Source organism: Pan paniscus, chromosome 13 (assembly GCF_029289425.2).
Source record: "Pan paniscus chromosome 13, NHGRI_mPanPan1-v2.0_pri, whole genome shotgun sequence".
NCBI lineage: Eukaryota > Metazoa > Chordata > Mammalia > Primates > Hominidae > Pan > Pan paniscus.
Genome location: NC_073262.2, coordinates 122,141,825 through 122,168,943, shown reverse-complemented (window position 1 = coordinate 122,168,943; position 27,119 = coordinate 122,141,825). Strand labels below are relative to the sequence as shown.

Sequence of the window (27,119 nt, the reverse complement as noted above, 5' to 3'; positions counted from 1 at the left end):
ATTCTTTATGCCTCTTTATTCCCAATCTCATCAGCACTTTATAAAATCAGACTGGAGGGAGAGAGGACTGAGAAGGCTCCCTTCCCACCCTCCAAGCTCAGCCGAAGTCTGGAAGGTCTCCTGCCCCCTCCCTATAGAAGGGACTCTAGGGGTGGGGCTGGTGCAGGGGGAACTGGGAGCTGGGCCAGGCCTGCTGGGCCATCCTCTCCCCCTGCCAAGAGGGGAGCTGGGCCTGGAGAGGGGCAGGAAGTAGGACCAGCCCAGCACTCCTGAGTCCTGGGGCTCTCCCTATCCTGCTGACATTGGGCCTGGGACCCTGGCTGTCCCTAAATCACCCACCCCTGTAGCCCTACCCACCTTCTACATCTGTATCCCCCCACCCCACCCGGCTTTCCCTAAATATTTACAAATGTACAGAGGGCTCCCCCTCCCCGGCTGGGATGGGCTCTATCCTTCCCCTCCCTCTCCTTCCTTCCCTTCCTCTCCATGAGGGCCCATGGCCTGGTCTCCAGCCCTCCCGGGGCACCAGCCTGGGGATAAGGGGTGTGGACAAGAAGGACCTTTGTGCAAAGCAGCTGACATCAGGGCAGGGGAGGATGAGAGCAGGAACTGAGTCCTGGCCCTCCCAGTGAGCACCGCCCCCAGGCCTCTCCCAGGAGCAGGAGAATGTGCTGGGGATCCCAGGAGGGGTCCCAGACTCCTGGGTCCTTTCAGTCACAGCACCGTCCTAGCAAGCGAAATCTTCAAAGAGACCTCCTGGGGGACCGTGAGGGTGGTGGTGGTTGGGGAGCAGACTGCTGACCCCCCCACCCTCCGCTCGGCCCCGGCTCGGGCAGGGACTCTGCAGGAGAAAGAAAAGAGAAAGTGGGACAGGGAGAGCTCAAGTGGTGCCCCCAGGGCTCACACCGCCAGCCTTTCCTTGTCACCTCGGGCAGAGGCTCCAGGGCCCCCTCCACAGGCTGGTTCAGAAACAATGGATGTATTCAGTCCTGGGGAGGTGTGGCTGCATGCTGTGTAGAGCTTGTCCTCACCTGTTCCTTCAGCTCCTGAAGCCCCAAAGTGGAGATGCCCCCAGTGGAGGTCCGCAGGGGGGTCTTGGGACGCCTCCATACCCGCTTCAGTCGATCCCAGGACACCTTGGGGTTCAGGGTGGGGGACAGCAGTGGGCTCAGGAAATTTGGTTGAGGAGAAGCGTGAGCCTTACCATGCCCAGCTGCCCATAGGACTTACTGCCACAGCAAACTCCCAGTAGGACACCCTCCTCCTCCTCACCCATCCCTTTCTCCTGACTCTGAGCCCTCAGGCCTGCCAGCCAGTCAGGGGACCCTGGCAGAGAACCCTGAACCTGACTTTCCACCCAGGCCAGCTCCACCAGGCACCCCATACTGCCCACTTCTGCTTTGCCCACGGCCCCCACTCCCACCCTGCCTTCTCCAGGGCCCTTGCCTCATAGATGTAGTCGAGGATCTCCAGCAACGTGAGGATGCTGGCCCCAATGAACAGGCCCATCTGTCCCCCGAGGTCTCCTGGGAAGCAGGAGAGCAGTGTCAGAGGGAGCGGCCGGGCTGATCCACCCCCACACAAGCTGGGGGCAGGGACACCAGTCTCACCCAGCAGGGCTGACAGGCCATAGGCTGCTCGCTGCTCCATGGCTTCAGAGGTCAGGGCCTCAAAGAAGACGTCTAGGACCAGGAAGTTCTCCCTGTGGAGACAGGAAGCAGGGTATTCGTGTGGGCCTTTCTTCCTGAGAAGGGTGGCAGGGGCATCCTGGATCCAGCAGATCCTGATCAGAGATCACTACATGGGGAAGTCAGTGACTACCCCCCGGACTCCCCAAGGCTGTGAGGGGAGGCAGTCCCGGATGTGTGTTAGCTTCATCTTTTGAGGGGTAGCAAAGGGCCTGGGAGAGCAAAACACAACTCCTGCACCTGAAGGAAACGCTCCTCCCTCCTCTAAAGCAGCCAGTGGTGTTGCCTTTGCCTCCTCCTTACGCCTCTGCGGACCCTTCAGTGACCCCTGTTGCCCGTCAGTCCACTCCACAATGCCCCTTCTCGGTGTCCTGGGCAGCCGGTGGCCTGTCCCCGGCACCTTCCTCCCCAGCCGCCGTCTTTTCTGCTTCCTCCACACAGCTGCCTATGGCTCAGGCTCCGCACCACACCACCCCACCACCCCGTGCCACACCACCCCACCGCCCCACGTCCTGTCACTGGACGCCTCCCCATTGCCTCCTCTCTCAGACCCAAACCCAGGGCCCTCAGAGGCCGGCTCACGCCTCCCCAGCTTCCCTCCCCGACTGGGGCCTGAGAATCAGTCCTACATGATCAAACGTGGGCTCACTGACAAATTGTGGCATGGGTTTTGTGTCATAATCATCTGTCCCCACGGAACCCAGCACTGAGCCTGGCACCCAGACCACGCTCCACAAGTGTAGACTGGCTGGAGGGGACTAGACCCAAGGCTCAGGGCGGTCCCTCCTGCCTCCCCCTGCAGGGTACTGTGTTCCTCTCCTGTCTCATCCTGTCCCTCTCCCTCCGTGCAGGGAAGAAAGATGCATAAGCAAAGCACTCTGAAATGTGGCACATGTGTAATGACAGAGATCTGTACGGGTGCTGGGAACTCAGACGAAAGGTGTTTGGACCTGGAAGCGCTTCCCTGGAGGTGGAGACACTGAACGTGACTTGAGCAATGAGTGGGGCTGCTTAGAAGAGAAGGGCTGTGGCCAGGCAAGGTGGCTCACACCTGTAATCCCAGCACTTTGGGAGACCAAGAACGGCAGATCACTTGAGGTCAGGAGTTTAAGACCAGCCTGGCCAACATGGTGAAACCCCATCTCTACTAAAAAGACAAAAATTAGCTGGGTATGGCTGTGGGTGCCTATATCCCAGCTACTTGGGAGGCTGAGGGAGAAGAATCGCTTGAACCTGGGAGGTAGAGGTTGCAGTGAGCCAAGATTGTGCCACTGCACTCCAGCCTGGGCGACAGAGCAAGACTCTGTCTCAAAAAAAAAAAAAAAAGAAGAAGAAGAAGAAGGAGAAGAATAGAGCTATGAAAGGCATTCCTGGTAGAAGACTCATCATAGAGATGCGGCCCACTCCCTGCCTCCACCATGCCCAGCGCCTGTTGAGGGCAGCCTCCACCACACACACACACACACGCACACAGACCCACACAGACATAGACACATTCTCTCACACACATACCCATTCACAGATACATACACTCATAAGTGTGCATGCACACACACATCACACACTCATACACTCACACACCCACAAGAAACACACACACACGCCCCCCACACAGATACACACAAACATGCATGCACACACACGTACACACCCACATACACCCCACACACATACACACCCACATACACACAAACACATACATACACTCACACACACGTACACACAGAGTCACACAGCCACCCACCCACACACACACACACACACACACACATACCGTATGTAGGTCTCGTTGCGATTGTACTTCCTCGCCAGGTACCGGGCTGAGCCCCTGTTGGGGATCCTGACCATGGAGATCTCTTTCCCGTAGCGCGTCAGGTTGCAGGGGGTGGGGCAGAAGCACGGGCCCTCAGGGCCCCCACCCAGGGAGTCTGCAACACAGAGGTAGCAGCTACAGTGGGAGTTGGAGAAGGGTGGTCCAGTGGCCCACCAGCTGCAGAGAGGAGGCCCAGGGGCCGTCCTGAGGCAGGCACACCCACACTGAGGGCCTTTACTGGCCAGCCCCAGTGCTTCCTAGAGGGGACTGGCTGCAGGTCCCCGCCTGAACCAGCTTCAGACTGCTCCAGAGAGCAGATATAAGCAGAATCCCCCAGCACCCTCCCAACCCCCTGGGACTGGGGAGGGGGTCCTCGTGGCCCAGAGGGAGAACAGAGCCCATCCACCAGAGCTAATCAACTATGTGAGGCCTCAGACACACAAGGAGGTGTGGAGAGGATGCTGGGATGCATGCATGGATGGATGGATGGATGGATGGATGGCAGATGGCCAGATCGACGGATGGGCGAACAGAAGAACAAATAGACGGACAAGCTTCCCAGGATCAATGTGCTGGGCTTTCTCTGCCTGCCCCTTCAGATCCACTCTCCACTCTTCAACCTTGCTCTGCACCCTATGAGGCTGATCTCCCCCAAATGCATCAACTAAACTCCCTTGTCCTCTGGCTTTGGGTTGAGTTTGGCCAACAGGAGGCCCCAGCAGAAACAGAAGGTGAGAGGGAAGAGATGCCAGGGTATTTCTCCCGCCTGGCTTCCTCACTGCCAGGCCGTAGGTGGCAGAGGCTGTGCTCCTCCAGCCATGCTGCTGTCAGTCAGCCCTCTCGGACAGCCACAGGTCTCTCTCTCCTCCTGCAGGCCTGGTGGGAATGAAGGCTCCCCATGTTGCTAGCTCTGTGGTCTCCCGCTGTGCCTTGCAGGCGCCTTACTCCTGATCACATATCTGTTCCTTCACTAAACACCTCCAGTCACCCCTGTGACAGATGCACGTGGTGTGGGGGACAGAGAAGGGCTGGATGTGTGTGTGGCTGCCCAGTGTCTCAAACCCAGCCCCAAGGCCCCAGGTGTCTGGATTACTGCAGCCAGCTCGGCCAGTCCCTGGCTTTGAGTCTCCTCCCCTCCTATCTCATTGGACTCACTTGGCATTCCTGCCTTGCCAGAGGCCTTTGTTGGCTTCCTAGAGCCTTTGTTGGCTTCCTAGAGCCTCCCTCCTCTTTTTTTTTTTTTTTTTTTTTGAGACAGGGTAACTCTGTAGCTCAGACTAGAGTGCAATGGTGTGATCCCAGCTCACCGCAGCCTCAACCTCCCAGGCTCAAGCCTATCCTCTTGCCTCAGCCTCCCGAATAGGTGGGACTATAGATGTGCACCACCACACCCAGTTCACTTTTTTATTTTTTGCAGAGACAGGGTCTCACCATGTTGCCCAGGCTGGTCTTGAACTACTGGGCTCAAGTGATCCACAGACCCTGGCCTCCCAAAATGCTGGGTCTACACTTGTAAGCCACCGTGCCTGGCCTCCCTCCTCCACTCTACTCCCTCCCCTGTTCTCTGACCTGCAGCCACACAGATCTTTCAGTGCCCCGGACACAGCATGCTCTTTCTGGCCACAGGTCTTCAGTGTATGTCCCCCTTTGCACCTGACTCTTATACACCCATCAAGCCTCAGCTAATGTGTCCCTTCCTCTAGGAATCCTCCCTACCTTCCCAGGCTAGGGCTGCACACCCCTCCTTGGGGCCTTGCAGCACACCCGAGGCTCCCCTCTCCGGGAGTTGACGGGCTGTGTGGGAATGGCTGTCCACAGCCCTGCCGGGGTGTAAGCTCTCCAAGGGCAGGGCTGTCGCCCCCACTCTCACCTCCAGTACCCAGCACAGGCTGTAAAGGTCTGGAGAATGCGCGAATCGATGAATGGATGGATAGATGGATGAACTGCAGATCAGGCAAGATCTGTGGACAGATGGGGTTTGCCTTACCCACACCGATAGCCAGCAATGCATTTTTCCTGAGACCAAGAGAGAAGTCATTTCACTTTCTCAAAGTGGGTGAGCTCATTGGCTGAACCAAGATGAGAAGCCCAGACCTTCACTCCCAGTCCTGGCTTCTCTGCAACCCCCCACCCTGCTGCCTCCACTTACCCAAGTGTCTGTACCTGCAGAGGTCCGCAGACCTCTCCCCGACCCCACTGAAGTATGGGCTAAGGCTCAACCCCCAGGAAGAACCCTCCAGGAAGAGATTGGGAGGGGAGGATCCAAGACAGTGAGGAGAAGAGTGGACAGACATGAAGAGGCTGATGGAGAGGTAGGAAAGGGTAGGCAGCACGGACCCAGTGTGTGGTCGGCACACTCGATGTAGATATTTGGTGGGCAGATGGTCTCATTGCCTGAAAGGAGAGAAGATTATTCCTGGAATCTACGATCACTTCCCCTGTCCCCCACACGCCCAAATGTAAGCACGTACATGCATGCACACACATATGCACACATTTGCATAAATGTGCTTGAACACCACACACACAACCCCCACAGATACGCAACCACGGATATAAATGAGCATGCACGTACACAAATACATATTAACATGCACACAGGCATCTGCATGCCGGCATTCCCACATGCATATGTGAAACCATGTTTAAAAATCCCAAACACTCACACTCACACGGGTACAGACACACACACGTTGTATACATGCACCTGCCTGTGCACATGAGCAGTGCCTTGCCCCGGGAGGCTCTGGAGCCTAGCAGGGTGGCATGGAGGGCTGGCTGGGGGTGGGGTGCCCACCTGGCATGTGCACCATCCGGCAGTGGCAGCGCTGAAGCACGGCCTCCTTTTCACAGCGCAGCCGGCAGGCAGACACACTGTAGGCCGAGTAGCCCTGAAGCTCAGGCTCCCTGAGCTCACTCTCTGCGCGGCAGTTGCCCCAGGGCTGGGGCAGGTAGGTCAGCTGCAGAGGTGGGGCATGATGAGGTCATGCTCAGGAATCCCACCCCGGTCCTCCAGTGCCCACAGCCCCAGCAAAGTCAACACAGCTGGCAGGTTCTGAGCTTCTAGAGGGCAGGTTTGCTCCACATCCCCTCTGAGCCCAAAGGTGAGCCCTGTGCCCAATCCAGGGCCTGGCAGGAGGTGCTCACCCGCTGTTCCTGGCAGGACACAAAGGTCTGGAAGCCTGGGGACACCCCGAACCCCAGCTGGTGGATGTAGGGCGGCTCCTCCTGGCTGTGGATCTGCACCCGAATACCTGCCTCAAACGACGTCTCATCTGCACAGCAGAGATGGGGACCTTTGGAAACCCATCCCAGGCAGAGGGCCCAGGCCCCAGTCCCCAAGGTGGCCCTTGTCCCTTTCCGGCCTGCGTACTTGTCTCCCTCCAGATGGGCAGGTACTCCTCCTGCTGGATGTCCAGCATGATCTCCAGGCCACTGCCCATGCCCCCTGCCCGGCTGGGCAGCGAGCTCCGCGGGTCCGCGTTGAAGGTGTAACACTTCCCATAGCGAGTATAGACCTGGGAGGTGGGGTGAGAGAGCAGGAGGGGAGATGAAAGGAGTGGCCAAGGCAACTCCAAAGTTCCCTGCTCCCTGCTGAGGGCCACCAGATCTGCTTGGACACTCCAGTCCCGTATCCTAGCAAGCAATGTACAGCCCAGCCTCTCCAATGAGCGCCAACTTTTCTACTGATGGCCTCCCTTAGATGATTAGAAAGCTTCTCCAACCCAACAGCACATCAACACCTTCCCAAACTCTGCCTGCCCCCCACGTTTTCCTCCACCCTAGTAAACCACCCCACTATATCCACCCAGTTTCTCAAGTCGGAATTTCTGAAATCTCCCCTTCCATCACTCCTGCATCCAAGCCAACAGCTAGTCCTGGGACACTTCTTTCTCTTCTTTTTTTTTTTTTTTTTTTTTTTTTTTTTTGAGATATGGTCTTGCTCTGTTGCCCAGGCTGGTGTGCAGTGGCACGATCTCGGCTCACAGCAGCCTCAACCTTCCAGACTCAAGCCATCCTCCTGCTTCAGCCTGACAAGCAGCTGGGATTACAAGCATGCCACCAAGCCCAGCTAATTTTTTTTTTTACTTTTTATTTTATTTTTGTAGAGACAGGGTCTTTCTATGTTGCCCAGGCTGGTCTTGAACTCCTGGGCCCAAGCAATCCTGCTTTGGCTTCCCAAAGTGCTGGGATTACAAGCATGAGCCACCACATCCAGCCTCCAGCCCACTTCTGAAATACATTTAGAATCCATCCACTTTCCTTCCTTCTCCAGCAACCCTCATTTTGCCATCTCCTCCTAACTGCTCTCCCACCTTGGTCCACCCTTGCCCCTCCCTACCGGAAGCCATGGTGCCCAGTCCACAGTGCTCAGATCCAATGAAACCACTAACTGACTTACCCAACAATAGCTTCCCATTTCCCACATAATGAAGTCATGCTCCTTCCCTAACCCAAAACTGCCCATGTGATGTGGCCCTTGCCTGCCTCTCCCACCACCTCCCCCATATGTCTGTGACAAGTTCAGACACCTGGACTCCTTTTCTCCTCGGGCTTTTGTTGTTGTTGTCCCCTCTCCTGGAATGCCCCCGCACACACACTCATGGTATGGCTAGCTGCCCATCACTGAAGCCTCAGCATGTCACACTCCTACATCACACAGCCACATTCAGTGTCACCGTCCATGCATCCACATGTCTGTTGGTTTGCTCGAGGTACCTATCAAGACCTGAGATGATCTTGTTCATCTACTTGTCTCCTGTCCATTGTCCATCTCCCTCAATGAACATGTATGCCGCACAGGGGCAGGAGCCTGTCTGGTGTCCCCAGCCTCTGGCCCAGTGCAGGGCACAAGGGACACTTGAATAAGCAGTCTCTGCAGCACAGAAGCCCGGCTCCCTTTTCCTCTGCGGAGAGTTCTCCTGCATGGACAGCAGATGGCGCTGGCGCCCCGGAGATGGAAGCCCAGGCTCCCGCTGGGGATTTAGCTGCCACCAGGAGCTGCGCAGCGGCAGGGGTGGAGAACAGGCTGAGGGAGAGGCGGGTTCTAGTTCCCCCCGCCAGGCTTCCCTAACAGAGCCGAGCCCCTGGGTCAAACCCATCACAGGCAGCACCTTCCCTGGGGGCAAGGGGTCGGCGCACTCAATCACTCTCTCCCGCTCCCCCTTCCCTCTCCTTGGGAACATTTCCCACTGGTAAAAGCTGGAAGAAATGGCAGGAAGCGGTGTGGAAGGAAAAAGAGATCCTGAATGCCTGGCTTCACAGGGGGAGTGCAGAAGGGAGAGAGGCTGGGTGGAGGGCAGCGAACCAACTGAGAGTCCTCCTGAGACCTCCTAGGGGGCAGGGTGAAGTCCCCATGCCTGAGAACTAGACCACCCTGCTGCAGTGCTCTGGGAGTCGCAGCCCTGATCCTCCCCTCTCCCACAGTTCTTCTACCACCCAACCACCCTGCCTCCAGTTACCGAAACAAAAACGTGTGCACCACAAACAAAGCACCCTGAGTTTACAGAACATAGTGCCGTCTACCGTTGCACACATCCCCTCAGTACCAGCTAGGTGTAGTTATCCCAACTACTCCAGATGAGGACATCACAGCTCAGAGAAGTGAAGTGACGTCCAAAGTCACACAGCTGGGAAGAAGGAGAGGTGCACCTCATCCAGGGGTGAGGCTCCAGCTGCTCCCACAAACCATTGCTGGCACCCCCCACCCCAAGCCTACCCTACCTCGGGACCCAGCTCCTGCCCCCGCCTCATCCAGGTAGATGAGACAGGAATGGGCCCCAGTCCCGTCCCTTTCTCTTCTCCCATTCCTCCTTCCCTTCTGCATCGTTCCTCTGTACCTTCCTCACCCTTTCTTCTCCATATCAGCTTCTCTTCAATTCCTTTCCTGTCCCTCAAGTCCTCTCCTTCCCTCAACATCCCCCACACACCTTTACCAGCTCCCAGATTCAAGTCCTTGACCCCACAGGTATCACCCCTGCCCTCCTCCCTGCTATGTATCCATCTGTGGGGCAGGAGTGGGTGTCATGTACAGCTCAGGAGCACTCAGTATGCCCCATGCACTGTGCTAAACGCTTCACATGTTCTATCTGGATGAATCCTCACAACTACCCTGTGAGGTGGGTACTATTATCTCCCCATTCTACAGAGAAAGAAATGGAGGCTCAGAGAATTCAACTGGTTTCCCAAGATTTTCAAGCCCAGGGCTTAAACACTATTGTGCACACAAATCAGGGGGATCTTTTTAAAGTGCAGAGTCTGGTAGAACAGATGTGGGGAGGGAGTTGGACAAGGCTGAGAGTCCATGGGCCACACTGTGAGTAGAAAGGCACTAGGTAAAGGAGGAGAACCCAGCAAGACAGCCCGACTCTAGACCTGTGCTCTTATCGCAAGTGACTGGAGGTGTAGGAACTCTGAAATGGGCCTGGCGCAAGATTCCTCTGTCCCATCCAGGTGCAGTGGCTCACACCTGTAATCCCAGCACTTTGGGAGACCAAGGAGGGCAGAACACTTGAGGTCAGGAGTTCAAGACCAGCCTGACCAACATGGTGAAACCACATCTCTACTAAAAATACAAAAATTAGCTGGGTGTCATGGTGGGCACCTGTAATCCCAGCTACTCGGGAGGCTGAGGTAGGAGAATCGCTTGAACTCAGGAGGTGGAGGTTGCAGTGAGCTGAGATCACACCACTGCACTCCAGCCTGGGCAACAGAGTGAGACTCCATCTCAAAAAAAAAAAAAAAAGTCCAGACCCCGGGACTCATGCATGTAATCCCAACACTAACACTTGGGAGGCTGAGGCGGGCAGATCACAAGGTCAGGAGTTTGAGACCAGCCTGGCCAATATGGTGAAACTCCCGTCTCTACTAAAAATACAAAAATAAGCTGGGTGTGGTGGCGGGCGCCTGTAGTCCCAGCTACTCAGGGGGCTGAGATAGGAGAATCGCTTGAACCCAGGAGGCAGAGGTTGCAGTGAGCTGAGATCACGCCACTGCACTCCAGCCTGGGCGACAGAGCAAGACTCTGTCTCAAAAAAACAGAAAAACAAAATTCCTGGGTCCTGGTGGTGTGGGAAATGCTGATGGGAGGCATATATTAGTATTTGTAGAAATCTGAAAGTACTCAACCTCTTCCTATTTCAAACCAAGAAGATGCTAGAATCAGCTCTTGCTGACACAGCCAGTTTTGCATATACGCTCCAGTTGAAAGGCTAAAGAAGGCATGGGCGACGTGGGGTACCCACGTTATGAGCTCCTCACTCATGTCCCTCAGCATTCAGCACCACCTCGGCGGAGCCCTGACTGCCAGGCACCGTTATGGTCTCTCTGAAGCTCAGCCTCACCCATGGGACCATGAACTCCATGTGACCAGGAGTCCTGTTTCCCTCTTGGCATCCCCAGAGCCCAGCGAGATTTGCAGGAGGTATGAGGTGGGAGGAAGGAAAGCAAACACTATCAAACATCCCGACTTTGTACCAAGTCCTGTGATAGGTGCTTTTGATCTATTTTCTCCTTTGAGTCTCCAAGAAACCCATATGAGCTAAGTATTTTTGCCCCCATTTAATGATTAGGTACCTGAAGCTCAGAGAAGGAAAGTGACTTGGCTAAGGGCACACAGCAAATAAATGACAGCCGAGATTCAAACAGAACTGAACCCCAGGTCAAAGCACAGTAGGTGCTTATAGAACACCTGGTGGGTGTTCAGTGAATGAATGGCTCTTGGAGGCTCCTGACTCTCGGAGGGGCTGGGGCAGCGTCCCTACCTGGTACCTCCAACAGACACACACACAGACACACGCTACATGGAACCGAGCCCACCCTACACAGGGCAGAGCGAATGCCCAGCTGGCGAGGGTGGTGGTTCCTTGGCACACAAACCCTCAAGGTGGCTGTGCAGAGTCGGGGTGACAAAGGGAGATGGGTGGAAGTTGTCTGGGTCTCAGGGATACTTTGCAGGGAACGGACTGGCCAGACTGGCAGGAGGAGGCCACCTGCACAGCCCGGGTCAGTCCTGACTGCTGGTCAGAGCACAGCGTTGCCCAGGAGACAGTCCCTGGGCCAGGCAGGCAGGGGCGGGTGGAGCCATCAGCTCCTAAGTGGCAGAACTCTGGTGGCAGCACAGCCCACAGCTTCTTCCATGGAGACGGCACGGCAGCTCTGCCACAAGGTCCCACAGGTTGTCCACTGCTCCCTCCCCATGGACTGGCCCAGGAAGGGGGGGCAGTATGCAAAGGAGTTGAGAGTCCAGGGTCCAGTCACGGAAAGGGGAAGGTCGTGGGCCAGGGAGTGTCCTGATGGCAGAGGGGCTATCTCCAGATCACCAGCTCTCAGCCTCTGGGCCCTGTCCCCATCTCAGACCCCCATGTCCTCCTTTGGTCTGGCCCTCCCTCTCTCTCTGCCTTAGCTCCAGGCCCACGCTCCTGGCCCTAGCTGGGGCATATGTCCTCCCAAAGCCCCTCCCGGCCTTGGCTGAGAGCTCCTAGACAGGACTATGTCTGTGCTGTACACTGACACTCAGGTCCCCTCCCCCACCTTCCTTCTGGCCAGCACCGGCCTGTCCTTCTCTGATCACCCCCCCTTTAGTGTTGGCCTGAACCCCGGCCTGGGTCTGTCTGCCTCGCTAGCCTCTGTTTCCTGATCTCAGTCTGTCTCTCGAGTACTTCTCTATCCGCCTGACCCGTCTGTCCCTGCCCCTGATCAGTTATCCACTTGGACTCTGTTTCTCTGCCCCTGCCCTCTGTTGACCTGTCCATCCCCTTGGCCTCTTTCTCTCCCATTGTCCTGGATGCCCCCTGACCTTTTTGTCCCTTGCCCACTGCATTCTCTATCCTATTTGCTTTCTTCTCTATCCATCCCTTAGTCTGGCTGTCGAGTCTCAGCCTCTTGTCTTCCTCCTAGACTTTTCCCTGGGCCTGAGGCTCCCCACCCTGACCCAACATGCCAGGAACCCCTCTCCAGGTGCCCTCCACCTCCTTCTCCCTGGCCCCTGTCTCTCAGGGTCTGCCTGAGACAGTGATGAGGGGTTGGGAGAGAGTTGTCCAGAGCTTGCTCCTCCTGAGAGCGGTGGCTTGTCTCAGCCCTCGGAACTCCATCTATTCACAGCTTCCATTTCTCCAGAAAGCTCTCTCCCTGGCTGGCTTGCTTGCATCCTCCCTCCCTCGCAGAGCCCACAGGGTTAACAGGCAATTAGTGGGGCCAGGGCTCAGAGCTGTGGTGGGGAGAGGGCCCTGGGCCTCCAGGAGATAAGAAGCAGCCAGGAGATGCTGAGGCCAGGCTAATCCCAGAGCTAATCTTCGGCCTGGGCTTTATCTCCACTGCCTTCTGGGCACCCTGCCTCTGGTCCCGGCACTTCCCCTGACATTCTTCCATGGTATCCCTTCCCCCAAATTCTATCAGCTCTCCCCTTGACGGGGTCCACCCCCATGCCTCTCTCTTAGGTACCCCTGGAATGAATTCTTCTGCCCCTAGGTCCAGAGTGGGCCAGTGGAATGGGGTGCATCTTCCTCTGCCCTGGACTGTGACCAGCACCCTGGGGTGGAACAGCTCCCAGGGCCTAGCTTTATTCAGGGGTGGCCCAGTATCCAGGTTCAAAGCCTCTTCCTTCCCTATCCTTTCCAGGTGCAGAGGAAGGAAGATGGCACCAACCAAAATGCCTGAGGTGTCTGCGCTGCTCAGAACTTCGAGGTCACTCAGTCCAATCACTCATTGTACAAAGGCAGAAACAAGCCTAGAGACGGCAAGGTTCAGATCCAAGGGCATGCAGAAAACAGGGGCAGATTCAGAAGTGGACCCCAGGTTCACGGGCCAACATCACCTCCCTGGGAGTCAGCAGGCCCTGGTTTCAGCTCCAGCTCCATCACTGATAGCCTGTGTGACTTAGGTTGGTAAAGTGATTTATCAACTTCTCTGGGCCTCAGTTTCTTCATGTGTCAAGTAGAGACAGAAATCCCTGCTTATTTCACAGATTAGTTGTACATCTCAAAAGAGAGGAAGTATGTGAAAGGCATTTGCAAAGTGCAGTCATATACGTGCACCAGTAATAAAGGTTTTGTAGAGACCAGCATGAACCAAGCTAGGGCAGAGATTGATCACTATGTGGTGCTGGAAATGGATACACAGGAGGCTCATAACATGGGGAAAGGGGCATATATTTTGTAGGCTGACAGAACACGGTTCAAATCCAGCCTCTCCCACCAACTTTGGACAAACAACCTCAGATGTGTGATTGAACCTCTCTGAGCCTCGGTTTGCTCATCTGTAAAAGGGGAATGGTAATTCCTCCTCCTAAAGTTACATGAGAGGATTAGAGATCAATTCAGTGATTCCTGGCAGGTGCTCAAGGGAGGGGTGAGGCCCTTTGGGGAATGGAGCTTCCTGCCAGGACGGTGCAGCCATTTTGATCTTGGATCCCCACTGGGCGCAACCTCACAGGGCATCAAGCACCTTGCAGGCTCTCTGTGCAATTTGGGAGCGGCTTAGAGGATGGAGCTCTGTCACAGCGAAACCCCCAGGCTCTGAGATATGGCTCTTCTACCAGATGGAAAGCCCAACCTAGTTTACATCTGGGCCTTGCCCTTAGTTAAGTCTGTGGGATTCAGATTCAATCAATTAACCTCTCTGATCCTCCATTTTTCATCTGTAAAATGGGAGTAACAACAGGCACCCTTCAAAGGTGTTATGAGGAAAGACAGAATGTACGTAAATCATAGCAACCACTAATATTTACTTAGTGCTTACCTCTGTGTCAGGCACAGTTCTAAGCACTTTATATAGATTAACCCCTTAACCCTCACAAAACTCCTATATGGCAGTAGTCCTATCGTTTTCATTTTACAGACAGGGTAACGGAGGTACAGAGAGGATAAGGAAGCTGACAGGGGACCAGGCAGTCTGGCCCCGGAGTCCACCCATAGCCACTGTGTGACATACACCTGGCACACAGTACCTACAAATAGTAGGCGCTCAAGAACTGGTGAATGTTCAAACAACACTTACTTTGTCCAACACTATTCATTGAACCTGTGCTCAACAGTGTCAGGCACTGTGTGCTTGGTGCTGGACATACAACAGAGAACAAAACAGACAGCCTCTGCCCTCAAGGAGCTTGCTGTCTGGCTGCAGAGACATTCATTCATTCAAAGTACTTATGGGCTAGGCACGGTGGCTCACACTTGTAATCCCGGCACTTTAGGAGGCCAAGGTAGGAGGATCGATTGAGCCCAAGAATTTGAGACCAATCTAGGCAACATAGCGAGACCTCGTCTCTACAAATAATAATAAATTAGCCAGGCATGGTGGCTCACACATGTAGTCCCAGCTACTCAAGAGGCTGAGGTGGGAGGATCTCTTGAGCCTGGGAGGTTGAGGCTGCAGGGAGCCACCGTGATGGCACCATTTCACTCCAGCCTGGGCAACAGAGCGTGACCCTGTCTCAAAAAAAAAAAAAAGTGCTTATGGGGCACTTACAACATAAACACTTTGAACTGCACCAGGCATGTTCACAAATCCACCAGTCACACAAATGGATAAATTGTTACTAGTTGTAATCCTTGTAGTGATGGGGTGACCTAGCCAAGGCCACCACGGTGGAACAGGAGCTCAATTTGGCTTGCAGGGTCAGGAAAAACTTCTCTAAACAAGCCACCTGGCTCAGCCAGGAGGGGCATCAGACAATGCCACACTCAAGAAAGAGGAAGACACAGCGCCCTCAGCAGGCTTAGTTCTACACGTGCATACAGGGACCCCGCACCTCCACCGCCACCCATGAGCTTTTCAGGGCCACTTCCTCCCTACGGTGGATCTAGGAGGCAATGGCTGAGGTGTTTGTTCAAATGTAAATGTGTGAGCTGTGGTGGAAGGGACAGGGGAGCCCTAAGAGCCAGGGAGGGCTGGGGGCCGTGGAAGAAGGCTGTGGTCCCCGGCGGGCGCCGCGCTTCCACGGGAGAGGAGAACGGGAGGATGAAGGCCTCCGGGACCCAGGTAAACAGTCAAAACCATTCCCCGGGCAGCGACCGCTTAGGCCTTACACCCTAGAAAGTCCATTTTTAATTGGTGAATTGGTAAGTAAGTCCTTCCCTGACATTCCCGCCCCTCGACGCAAAGTTCCTCGTCAAGAGTTTTGCTTATACAGTGGAGCACACACCCACAGCCAGGCGGGAGTTCAGGAGACAAGACAGAAGGAGGCGGCGGGGACGGTGGGTGGGTGGGTGTGCGCCTGCCAGGAGCCCTGGCCCCCCGCCCTCTCCCGCACACACAGCCTGGCCGCCCAGGCCTGGCCCACCCGCACCCAGAGGGCCACACCTACCGGCTCGCGCGCCTCGCCGCCCTCCGCTCCCTCCCGCGGGCCAGGCATCCATCACGGCTCCCGAGCGCCCTCCCTCCCATCTCCTCCGGGCTCCTCCGCTCTCCTCCCTGGGTCTGCCTCATTTGCATTCCCCCGGCTCCCGGCTCCTCGGCAAAGTGACCTCCGCACACAGCAGCGCCAGAGGCTTCTACCGCGGAGGGAAACACCGCCGCCCGCCCCCGCCGCGGCCGGGGAGGGGGCGACGGGGGCGGGGGTCCCGAGGAGATGGATGCGGGGCTGGGCCTGGCTGGCGGGCCTGAAGCGGCCGAAAGGCCCGGGGCCGGGGACACTGAGGGACTTGGGTGCTCGGGTGGGATTTGAACCCGCGACCTCAGATCCCCAGCCAGGCGGGAGTGAGACATGATCAGCACGAGGCCCGAGAGGCTGCGGCCAGAAACGGAACCCCTACTGGGAACCTGGGGCTCCCCAACGTCCCGTTTCCTTCCCCCGTGAGCCCCCACTGGGGAGGGGCCGACCCCACCGGGCAGTCGCCCAGGGGTTCCCAGCCCTCCCGGGGGCCTGCCCAGCCCCCACCCCACCCTCCGGGCCCGCCGAGCCGCCTCCCCTCCCCCCGTTTGGTATTTACACCTTCCACACATTTGTAAGCTATTATCCTGTCCACGCTTAGTCACCGCTGAACCAAGCGCCACGGATTTAGCTCCTTTAATCTTTCCTCCTAAATCAATCCTCCATTTCCCCTTAATCATCCCGTGGCTCCTCTCTGAACTCTTGCTGCCGCCTCGGCTGCTGCAGCCCGTGCCTATCTCTCTGGAACTGCTCCCCCTCCAACCCAACACCCACGGGTGTCCCAAGGGCATGGTGAGCATTTGAGGGGTGGGTTGGATTTCCAGCGCTGCCAGCCCCAGCCTAGGAGCCAGGGGAAGAAGTGCAGACCCCTGCCCACCTCTTCCTAGAAAACACACCACTGAACCTTCCCATCTCCACTCTCAGGATCTCTGCCCCTCTGTCCTGCTTTCCCATCCTCACTCATCCTTCTGAAGACCCTAAGTTTCCACCATGATTTGCAAAAAAACAAACAAACAAACATGGCAGATCTTCTCCCCTCGGGCCTCCTGCCCCCAGTGCTGGCCGTTCCCACCTCCTCTTCCCAGCTGCTCAAAGGAGGTGGGCTGCAGGGCCAGCCTGGAAGGGCAGGGAACGCTTATAACTCGGCAGCCTGAGGCCGGCCTCTGTTCCCTCCTGCAGGGTGGCTGTCCATCTCTCCTGGACCACCTCAGGCTCCACCCCCTTCACTCCCTCCTGCCTGCCCATGGGACCCACTGACGACTCGGGGACTGAGTAGCTTGGGTCTTGGCATTCCAATGCTCCCTGTAGTGCTCCCTGGGTGCCCCTGCCTCTCCATTCCTGATCCTTCCTGCCCCCTGCCTGGACCTAGCAGAGGCAGCCCTGCCGCCAGCCACAAGAGGGAGCAGATTCCTCCCAAGAAGCAGAAGGGCAGGGGTGGGGGTCCAGGAAGGAGTGCGGGCAGGGGAGACAGAGGGAGGATCAGAGGGGGACAGGACGTGGGGCCATTTCTTCAAACGCTAATCAGCATCTTCCGGCAGTGTCTGAGAAGCTGAGCTGATAATGAGCCCAGCTCGGGGCTGATTCCTGATTAATGAAGAGGCCACGGGGCTGCTGAGTGGGGCTGGGTGGGGCATGTCCCTCACGGCCTTCCCACTGCCCTTGAAGACCAGCCCTCTGAGACAGTAACAGTCACTGCCCTTCCCTGCCAGGCCACACCACTTACATCCCCTCCACCCACTCCACTGCCCAAGCAGGCAGGCTGACAGCACCCCTCCAGGAGGGTCTCAGCCGCAGCTGGTGTGGGGTGGAAGGTGGGTAGGGTGGGTGCACCTGGTTCTGCAATCTGAGGGGTTGGCAGCCCTCAGTATTTTTTAAATCAGTTACTGTTCTATTAAAATAATCACGATTTGGAGCTGCTTTTGACAGACTGGAAGACCCAGCCATGCTGGGCTCCTCACACAGGGCAACAGTTAGCTAGGGCTGAGGAGCAGCTGCGTCCTTCAAGACTAAGTGGTCTTCAGTTCTCCTCAGACCCCACCCTTCCCTACTGTATCCCCCCACCCCAACCTGACCTGCCTGGCTCCTGAGGGCAGGATCAGCCCTGAACCAGATGTTGAACTAAATGTGCTTAAGGCTCATGCCTCAGGAGAAGCTGGGACCACAGGGAACAGAGGGCTGGACAGGCAGGGGGAGTCAGAGGGACGCCTGTGCGGTAGATAAGAGGCTTGGACCCACCTCAGTGGGCACCCTCTCCCTTCCACAGCCAACGGGGCAAGGGGCAGCCCTTGGAACCTCCAACCCAGTGGCAAAGATGTGGAGTTGGGATGGAGTGTGGAGTAGCTCCTCCCAGGGCCAAGTGTAAGGGGTGGAGGGCAGAGACTGTCAGTAGTGGCCTGACCACACACTGGGAAGAGAAGGAGCTAAGGAGGTCGCTGGGACAGAAGGAGTGGGTGCTAAGGAGCCCGAAACTGGGTCCTGGGACAGCCAGAGAGAGAGACAGAGAGAGGGCTTGCATGCTTTCTGTGCCTCAGAGCTGTCCTGGCTGGCAGCTGGGTGGGGCAGGGAGAGGAGAGAGGAGGGCAGGGGGGGTACAGCCCAGCTGGAAGAGGCCTTGTCTAATTGTGCCTGATTAGTAGAGAGGAAGAGAACAGGGCGAGTGATTAATAGTCACGGCAGTCACCAGCGTGTGGGGAAGGAGGGTCGGGAGGGGGAGGGAGACCGGAGAGCCCATAGGGGATGGAGATAGTGAGGCGCCCACAGGGCCCCGGGCTCCTGGCCCCCCGGGGCTGCCTGGACCCTTGAGGACCCTGAGGAGTGGGGCTGGCTCCTACCCATGCCTCCTCAGGGTTTCTTCGCCTCCCCCAGCCTCAATTTTCCAGACAGTAGCGTGGAAAAGACCAAGGTCATGTCCTGCACCTGGGAAGAAAGCACCTTTGCTCACGTGGTGTTTCCAGACACCCCACTGCCCCCAGCCCCCAGCCCCCAGACACAGGCCCTATCCTCAGCTCCACCTGAGATCACAGCCCACAGAGTAGATGGCCCGACTTCCAATCACAGCCCGCAGCTACCCTTTATATCCTGTGGTCCCAGTTGTAATCCCAGCCCTGCCCTACCCAGACAATCTCATTCCTAGGGCCATCCAGAGCTGCGCTGTCCAACACGGCAGCCTATAGCCACGTGTGGCTATTTGAATGTAAAATTCATTTTCTCTGTCGCACTAATCGCATTTCAAGTGCTCAACGGCCACATGTGGCTAGTGACTACCATGTTGGACAAGCACAGGTGCAGAGCGTGTCCATCACCACAGAATGTTCTATTGGCAGCACTGATCTAGACAGTGTGTGCACACTCCTGCACCTATGCACACGTGCATGCATATTTTGGAGGGCTAGATAGAATGGAAATGCTAGTACAGGGCAGAGGAGGGTGTGGGCCAGAGGGTCAAAAGCTGGGGGGATGACTAGGTAATGGAGAGTAATGAAGATGCCAGCACATGGGTCGGAAACCAGTAGGTGGTGCTGAGAACAGTCAGGTTAAAGATAGCCAGCAGTTGGGGTGACGGCATTTATAACAGCTGACGCTTACACAGAGTATACGATGTGTGTGCCAGGTAGTGTGCTAAGCTCTTTAGGAGCATCTCTTTAATCCTCACAACAACCCCCAATTTTTAGGTTCTAATATCCTATTTAAAGAATACACCCAGCACTTTGGGAGGCCGAGGCGGGTGGATCACGAGGTCAGGAGATCGAGACCATCCTGGCTAACACAGTGAAACCCCATCTGTACTAAAATTACAAAAAATTAGCCGGGCGAGGTGGCGGGCGCCTGTAGTCCCAGCTACTCAGGAGGCTGAGGCAGGAGAATGGCGTGAACCCCGGGGGGCGGAGCCTGTAGTGAGCCAAGATCGCACCACTGCACTCCAGCCTGGGCAACAACGAGACTCTGTCTCAAAAAAACAAACAAAAAAAAGAATACACAAACTGATGCTCACAGAAGCTTTTTGGCTTCCCCACGGCCACACAGCTTAATGCGTAGAGCCGAGGTTCGAATCCTGGTGGTCCCCAGGTGAGAGGAGATGCTGAATTTTAGAGCCACCCTTGCATTTTACAGCTCAAGAAATGAAGCCTAGGGAGAAAGAGTGATTTCTGCCTTTTAGTAAGAGGGCAGGCTGAGAGCAGGCCGCAGTGGGGAAGGTAGAACTGGGGCTTGGAGGAAGGGGGTGTGGGTAGCAGATGGCGGCAGGAATCAGGGAGGAAGGGAGAGCTGTCTACAAGGCTGGGGGTGGGGGACATACAGGTGGTAGAATGGGCGGGAGTGAGATGGTATGAGACTGAGTGAAGAGGGGAGGGAGAAGAAGAGAGGAGCAGAGGTAAACTAGCTGGAGCTAGCCGCCATGCAGAGCAAACATACGGGGCCCACCTCCCAGGGCCCTCTCCTCTCTCCCCTCTTCCCTCTTCTCTCCAAACTGCCCAGCCTGCCTCATCCCCTAGGCCCTCCCAGCTCTCCTCCACCCAGAATGGCCTCTCCCTCTCTGAACTCGACCTCTTACTACCCATGCACCTCGTCTGGCAATTGATCCTGGCACCTTATGACACCACTTGCATGGCTGATTAACTCTTGCATGGTTGCTTAAACTTCTGAGTGTCCCTGTCCCCACTCTACCACGAGACTATAGGCTGCTTGAGGACAGGGACTGGGGACAGGGCTTCCCATCTTTGCTGTCCTCCACAGCTCTGAGCAGGGAGCCCAACACATAGTAGGCACCCAGAACTCCATGTTGATTGATTGACTGACTGATTGGGAATGCATGAAGGGATATTAGGGAGCGTGGGGGGAGAGCGATTGCAGTGGTAACAGAAGCAAGAGCAGCAGCAGAGGGGACTGGGGGAGGGCACATTACCCGGAGTAAAAATAGGCTGGAAAATGTGACATTTATTAACTTGGATTCCAGAGGAAAGGTCACAGCAGAGTGGGGAGTGGGAAGGAGGAAACAGGGAAAGCAACAGAAAACACATCACAGCCCCTTGGTGAAGCCTGTCCCTGTCTCTGACCATCTCACCACCCATACCCCGGCAGGCTCCCCACCAACCAGCTCACATACCCATCTCCCCACCATAGACCCCAAATCCCCATCATTGACTCCAGGTCCTCACCACAGAGCTGATTATGGACCTCATGTCCTTTTTGGAGACCCCATATCTTCATCTCCATGCCCATTCTCCAGTCTTTCCCCTGTAATACACCCCATCTTCCCCACTACCATGGATCATGGGCCCCCAGCCCAATCTGTAATTCCAGACCCTGGTGAATCTGCAGCAGACTCAGCCCTTGAATGCCAGACCCAAGACAGAGTTACACTCAGCAGACGGGGGATGCAGTGTGTGCAGAAGAGTAGGAGGCTGGGCTGGAGACAGGAGAAATGGAAATCCCAAAGGGGAATTCCTGTCCCCCAATGCTAGCTATGCCCTCTACCCCTCACTGTCCTGCACCAGGGCCAGAACCTCAGCCCACGGACTTCTACCATCCTCCTTTCTCCAGCCCCAGCGTACCAGAGGGCCTGTGGGAAATCCACCCACACTCCTCCGGGCCATCCCCAGGATTCCGGGGACTCACCAGCCTTGATCAGGGGATCCCCGTTCCTGTATCCTCCAGGCACCGCCTCCTAGCCTGGAGACCAAGCAGAACCCTCTGCCTCCCTCCCCTTACTTCCTCACCCCCTCCAGCTCTTCCTCTCCTTTCCTCCCACTGAGGTCTCATCACCCTTCCCCTTTCCTGCCCACCCCCAACTCCCGCTCGGGGACACAAAGATCCCATTGATTTCTGTCCCAACAGCACCTGCTAAGACTGAGCTCTGCCCAGCCCCCAATACGGAGTGGTGAGGATTGAGGACAGCAGAGCCCTATGGATCCCAAAGGCCACACTCACCATCCATATCCCACCTCCTCCTCGGGGACTCTACCAACCCTTGCTTTGGGGAGCAGTGCTTTTCCCCAGGAAAGGGGGTGTACAGCCGGACAACAGGCCAATGCCCCCGACTCTTCTCCCTGCACAATGCTCCTGCTCCTGTCCCTCTATTTCTACCTAACTCCCCTGCCCAATGGCAGGAGGCCCCAGACACTGCAGGCATGGTGGGGGCCAGAAACCTGGTTGGCTGGAGCATGTTTCCTGGTGATCCTGAGGCAGCGGGTGAGTGAGAACCTGGCGGGGGTCCCTATCACTGGGGCTGGCTGCTGGAGGCTGGGCCGGAGTGGGCACCATGTTGATGCCAAACATTTGCATATGCACTGGGCAGTGGCAACGAGGATGAAACATACACGCACACACACACAATGCTGGGAGCAAACTGTGGACTAGGGACAAGCATCTCGAGCGCCATGAATACTAGATACCCTGTGACTATGGGTGAATGGAGCCCTGACAGACAGGCAGTGTACAAGACACGCCCACCCCCTCACATACCTGACTGTGGGAGGCGTGCATGGCAGAGCAGCCCAAGCTCACACCCCTCTCCCGGAGAGGGTGCTTGTGTTTGTGCTCACATGTAGGTGACAGATGGCGCCAGCAGTCTCCAAATGGGGAGCAGTGGTTGGGATAGATGGGGGTGGGGGTGTCATGAGAAGGGATGGCATCCACAGTGGGACCCTGTCCTTGGCAGCTAAGCGAGAGCTGGGAGCTAGACATGGAGATGAGTAGCTCTCTGGGTGTGGGTGTGCAGGTGTGCATGTGAGTGTAGTGACAGGGACAGTGAGTGTGTGAGAGAGGGAGTGTGCAGGAAACTGTGTCCCCCAGCAGTGCGTGTGTGTGTGTGCGTGTGCATGTGCGCATGCACCCGTGCTGGGGCAGCAGTGAGGGTGAGTTATGCACATAAGAGTGAACCAGTGATTCCCAGTGTAAGAGCCAGAGCTGGGCATGGGAGCCGCTAGAACAGGAGACAGAGGGGGACTGGCCCCCAGGAGGGCTGGAGGGCAGAATGAAAGAGGGATGTGTGAGGGAGTCTGTGAGGCGGGCATGTGAGAGACACACAGAGATCCAGAAGAGACACTGGCACCCAGTGTCCTGAAGACCGGGTCTCTCCAGCCTGCCCACCAGGCCAGCTCCCCAGGAGGCCACCCGGGGTCCTTCCCTAGATGGAGCCCCCGAAACCTCCCCTCCCTATCTCCTTCGTTTGGTGGGAAGAATCCAGTAGCCTCAGAAGAAAAAGGGAGCAAGAGAAAAGTGGGAGTCAGTTGGTCTGGCCTTGGGATGGTGCGTGCGTTCCCTGCAAGCCAGCCAGCTCCAGGACACCTGGGCCCATGCCTAGGAACCCCCACCCCAACTCCCAGACCTGGGCACTGCAGCAGCAGCAAAACCAAGAAGAGGAGCAGCAGGCGCCCCAGGGTAAGCCCCTATGAGCGGCCACTGCTCCATGGCTGGGAAGCCAGAGGGAGACGCCAGGCTTGGGGAAACACGAGGCCAGCCTCTGGTGGTGGAAGGAAGGGAAGCCCTGTTGAGGATGCCCCTGTATACCACTGCCACCACTCCTCCCCACTCCCCAGCCTCCAGCCATCCAAGGCCAGGCAGCCCAGCTGGCAGAACTCACCACAGAGAAGTTGCTGGCGGAGCAGTGATGCCCACTGAAGTTGCAGCTCTTAAGCATGTCGGCGAGCTGGTGGCCAGTGCGGTTGAGGATGTCTACCATGTCAGGCTCTGGGTAGCGCAGGCCAGCCGCACGGTGCCCATCCCGGTCTTTGGGGGGCAGCCCTGTCAGATTGGCCAGGTGGAAGATGTCGGCATCGCTGAGTGCCGAATGCCGGAAGCGGTTGATATTGCAGAGGGTGACAGCCGGGAAGCCCGCCACTGGGGCTGGGGCAGCGGGGTCCATTGCCACCAGGTGAGGCCGGGTCAGGTAGCCCCGGGCCAGGCCAGCCGCCTGGTACAGGAAGGCAGCCAGCGAGGTGAGTAGGGCCAGTGCCCACAGGGTTCTGCGCAGTCCGTGGGGGCCTGGGCCACAGGCCCGGCCCAGTCCATGCAGGGTGCTGGTGCTGGCAAAGGTGGCCAGGTCTCGGGGGGCTGCTCCAGAGGCAGCAGCCCCAAGGAGGCTCTGCTCATCCCCTGCCTCCTTCTCCTTGGGTTTCGCATCCTCCTCGGCAAATTTGATTTTGCACACAATCTCGATCGGCATCTGTCCCTGGCTGCTGGGACTGGCCAGAGCCTCCCTGCCCTGTCCCTCCCTAGCCAGCAGCCCTGGTGCCCTCCCGAGTGGCGGTGGTGGCAGCGGCTGCTCTTCTAAACTCAGGGCAAGCGGGAAGAGGACAGGGACAGGGTGGGGGCCCGAGGTGGGGGAGTCACTCCCACTCCCAGCAGCTCCGCAGCCCTGGTGCTGCCTCTGCCGCTGCTGCCTCTGCTGCCGCTTGTCTCTCTCCTCGATCGTCTCCTTGTGGCTTCCCTTATCAGCACCAGCACAGCTGTCAGCCCCTGCGTGTGTCCCTGCGAGCGAGCAAGTGAGCGAGGGAGCGAGCGCTGCTCCGCCACGCCGCGCAGCCCCAGCCGCTCCGCTCAGCATGTGCTCCGGAGCCCACCCCGTGCTTAATAATTCAGGACATGTCAACAGCGTTTCACCGGCAGCACGGGCGTCAGGAGCCAGGCCAGGGGAGGGGGCAGTCCCCAGCCCAGGACAGAGATCCCAAGACTGGGGCTATCCCCCAAACTCCTGCTGCACCCTAGCCGCTCACTGGGTCCCCAGATCTCCCCACTTCCTGGCCACCCAGGGAAGGGTGCCGTGCCCAGGGTCCTCAGCTCATTCTTTGCCACTTTCCTGGCCCACACCCCATGAAGGGTCAGCCAACTCTATCCCCCCACCTCCTGGCCTCTGAGACTCCTGACTCCAGCACCCAGCCACCACCTGATCCCACTACCCGACTCACAGCATCTTCCAGAAACTCCTTGAGAGAGCCACTTGTTTGAATGATGGAGGGAGGGGGGCAGAGGAGGGCAGGCTAGACAGACCAGGGGACAACGGTGACTCCAAGATTCTCAGCTTCCCTGGAGCTTTGCTCCAGACTTCAACACCCACCATGCCCCTGCCCCCTCTGGGAGGCTGGCTGCCCTCACCCTCATTTTGCCCCCAACCCCAATCTCAGTCATTCATATGTCTGGGACAGACAGCACCCTGGCCAGCTTGCATATCTGTGGCCACTTTGCTTCCCCAAATGTTCCCCAAATCCCTTGCCACAACCAGGCTTCGGGGGAGGGCTGTTGGGTAAGCAAGCCAGGGAGCAAAGGGGAGGTGTGCTTCAGGGGTGCTCTATATGTAGGGGGACGGGGCATGCAATGGAGGGAGAGGAAGAGCCCCAGTGGGGGCGTGGAAGGGAGCAGGAAGATGTGCTGGGCGTCAATGGGAGCGAATGCTCTCCTAAAGAAAGGGGTTTGAGGGGTGCCTGGCAGAGTGGGGCAGGAGAGCCCTAAGGGGTCTGCTGTGTTCTTGTGGAGGGGAACAGGCATGTGGGCCATCATCATAGGTGGGGGTGGGAGCCTCAGTTGACTGGCCAGGAGGGGATGCATCCATGCCCCCAGGGTGGGGGTGGCAAGAATCAGTGCTTGTGCTCTGGGGCCCCATGCGACAGCATGTGCCCTCACGGGGGAGGAAGCCCTTGTCCCCGGGAGGAAAGGGGGGCTGATTAATCGGGGCGCTAATGAGCAGCAGGGAGAGGAAGCGTGGACGGGCGGGGGGAGGTGGCTCCATCGATCCAAGCCGCGGAACCAGCAGCTGAAAAAAAAGTGAGAAGGGAATCGATCTGAGGGAAACGGCAGCTGCTGGGGATTAGAGCCCGAGGTCCACCCGCTGCCCAACGGCCACCCCGCCCCCTGCGTCAGGCCTGGCCCCACAGCCTCTGCCTGGTCCCAGGGGAGGGGCCTAGGGATGGCTCCCTTAGCAGCTGGAAGCCACTTTGCCCACCCTGGCTGCAAGGCCAGGTCAGGCCCCATCAGGGTCACCCCAGCATGGAGCCTGCCCACACACCCAGCCCTGGCCATGCGTGGTGCCCTGCTTAGGTTGTCCCTAGCCTTTAGGCAAAGTGGCTTCCCCAGGGACCCCACAGCTGGGCTTCCCCACAAGCCTCCAATGAGTCTGGGTCAGCTGGTTCCCCAAGCTGGGAAGATAAGACCCCTGGGGCAGGGTGATGCATCTGGCTGGGACATAGTGTCCCAGAAGGGAAAGTGGGATTGGCATTGGACAAAGCTGCTGAGTTAGCACTGAAAGTGGCCAAGTGACCACAGACAGCCCCCTCTCTCTGTCCCATGCCCAGGCAGCCGCCTCCTATGCTCTCCCCTCCCTGGTAGACTTCCAGACCTTTCCAGAACTCCCCCCACTGTTCCTCCCCATCCTTCTCTCTCTTCCCCTTTCTCCTAATATTGATTTTTCTTTACTGTTTTTTTTAAAAGGTGATTTAATTGCTTTTTAAGGTTACTTTAGTCTGGGGCTTTGCCAAGAAAGCGGGAAACTGCCCCCCAAACTCTCCGCAGCACTCGTTGCTACCCTGGAGTGCATACATATCTCTAAATTCACCCACCATCTATTGAGATCTTGGGGTCACACTTCCCCGACAACATACTGGCCTCCATCATGAGACAAATCACATCCTCTTTCCTCCTGAGGGTAGGCAGGACGCCTTCAACCTCTATAAGGAAAGAAATCGGGTGGTAACTGGGTATAAGGGGCATGTGGGGGGTGCTGTGAGGGGAGCTCCAGGCTGCCAGGAAGTGGAGCAGCAATTAGCTGCATGCACACCCCCACCACTGCCCCACAGCCAGCTGTCTCCAATTGTCCCCAAGCCCCCAGCCTCCAGTCTCCCAGATCTCCAGGAATCTGGTGATGTTCTGAGGGAGTGCCCCAATACTTCCAGCTCATCTCTTGACCTTTCCCTCCGCTTCTCACCAGGCCCTCTGGACCCCTCCCTGTCTCTCTATACCCCCTTTGCCTCTGGCCCCGTCCCCTCTCTCCTCCCTCTCCCCGCTTCCCTGCCTGCCTCCCTCTCTGCCCGGCTGCAGTTGGGTGATAATCTCCCTCATTTAGCCTCCCGGCTGCTTCCCCGGCTCATTGCCCAGCTGGTCCCTGGGGCCCGGCCCAGCTTCTTCCCCACCCCCACCCCAGCCCTGTGCCCAAGCTCCCCCACCCCTCCCTGCTTCCCCCACCCACTCCCGGGGGACCAGCTGCCCCTTGCAGTGAGGCATCAGGGACAAATGTGGCTGGCCAGGCCTTGAGCTGGGTGTG

The 27,119-nt window shown here is 57.3% G+C and overlaps 1 protein-coding gene across 1 annotated transcript; it reads right to left on the bottom strand.

Moving 5' to 3' along the window:
- Position 1: 1 nt before the first annotated feature.
- ASIC4 (acid sensing ion channel subunit family member 4) lies at positions 2–26,883 on the bottom strand. The gene is made up of 11 exons (XM_003818661.6): positions 26,419–26,883; positions 23,451–25,616; positions 6,875–7,019; positions 6,649–6,776; positions 6,299–6,461; positions 5,839–5,895; positions 3,463–3,616; positions 1,611–1,702; positions 1,447–1,526; positions 1,032–1,136; positions 2–841 (listed from the first exon to the last, which is right to left on the bottom strand). The coding sequence occupies exons 2-11, from the start codon at positions 24,411–24,413 to the stop codon at positions 728–730; spliced, it is 2,001 nt and encodes a 666-aa protein (XP_003818709.3). The 5' UTR covers positions 24,414–25,616; positions 26,419–26,883; the 3' UTR covers positions 2–727.
- Positions 26,884–27,119: the final 236 nt, after the last annotated feature.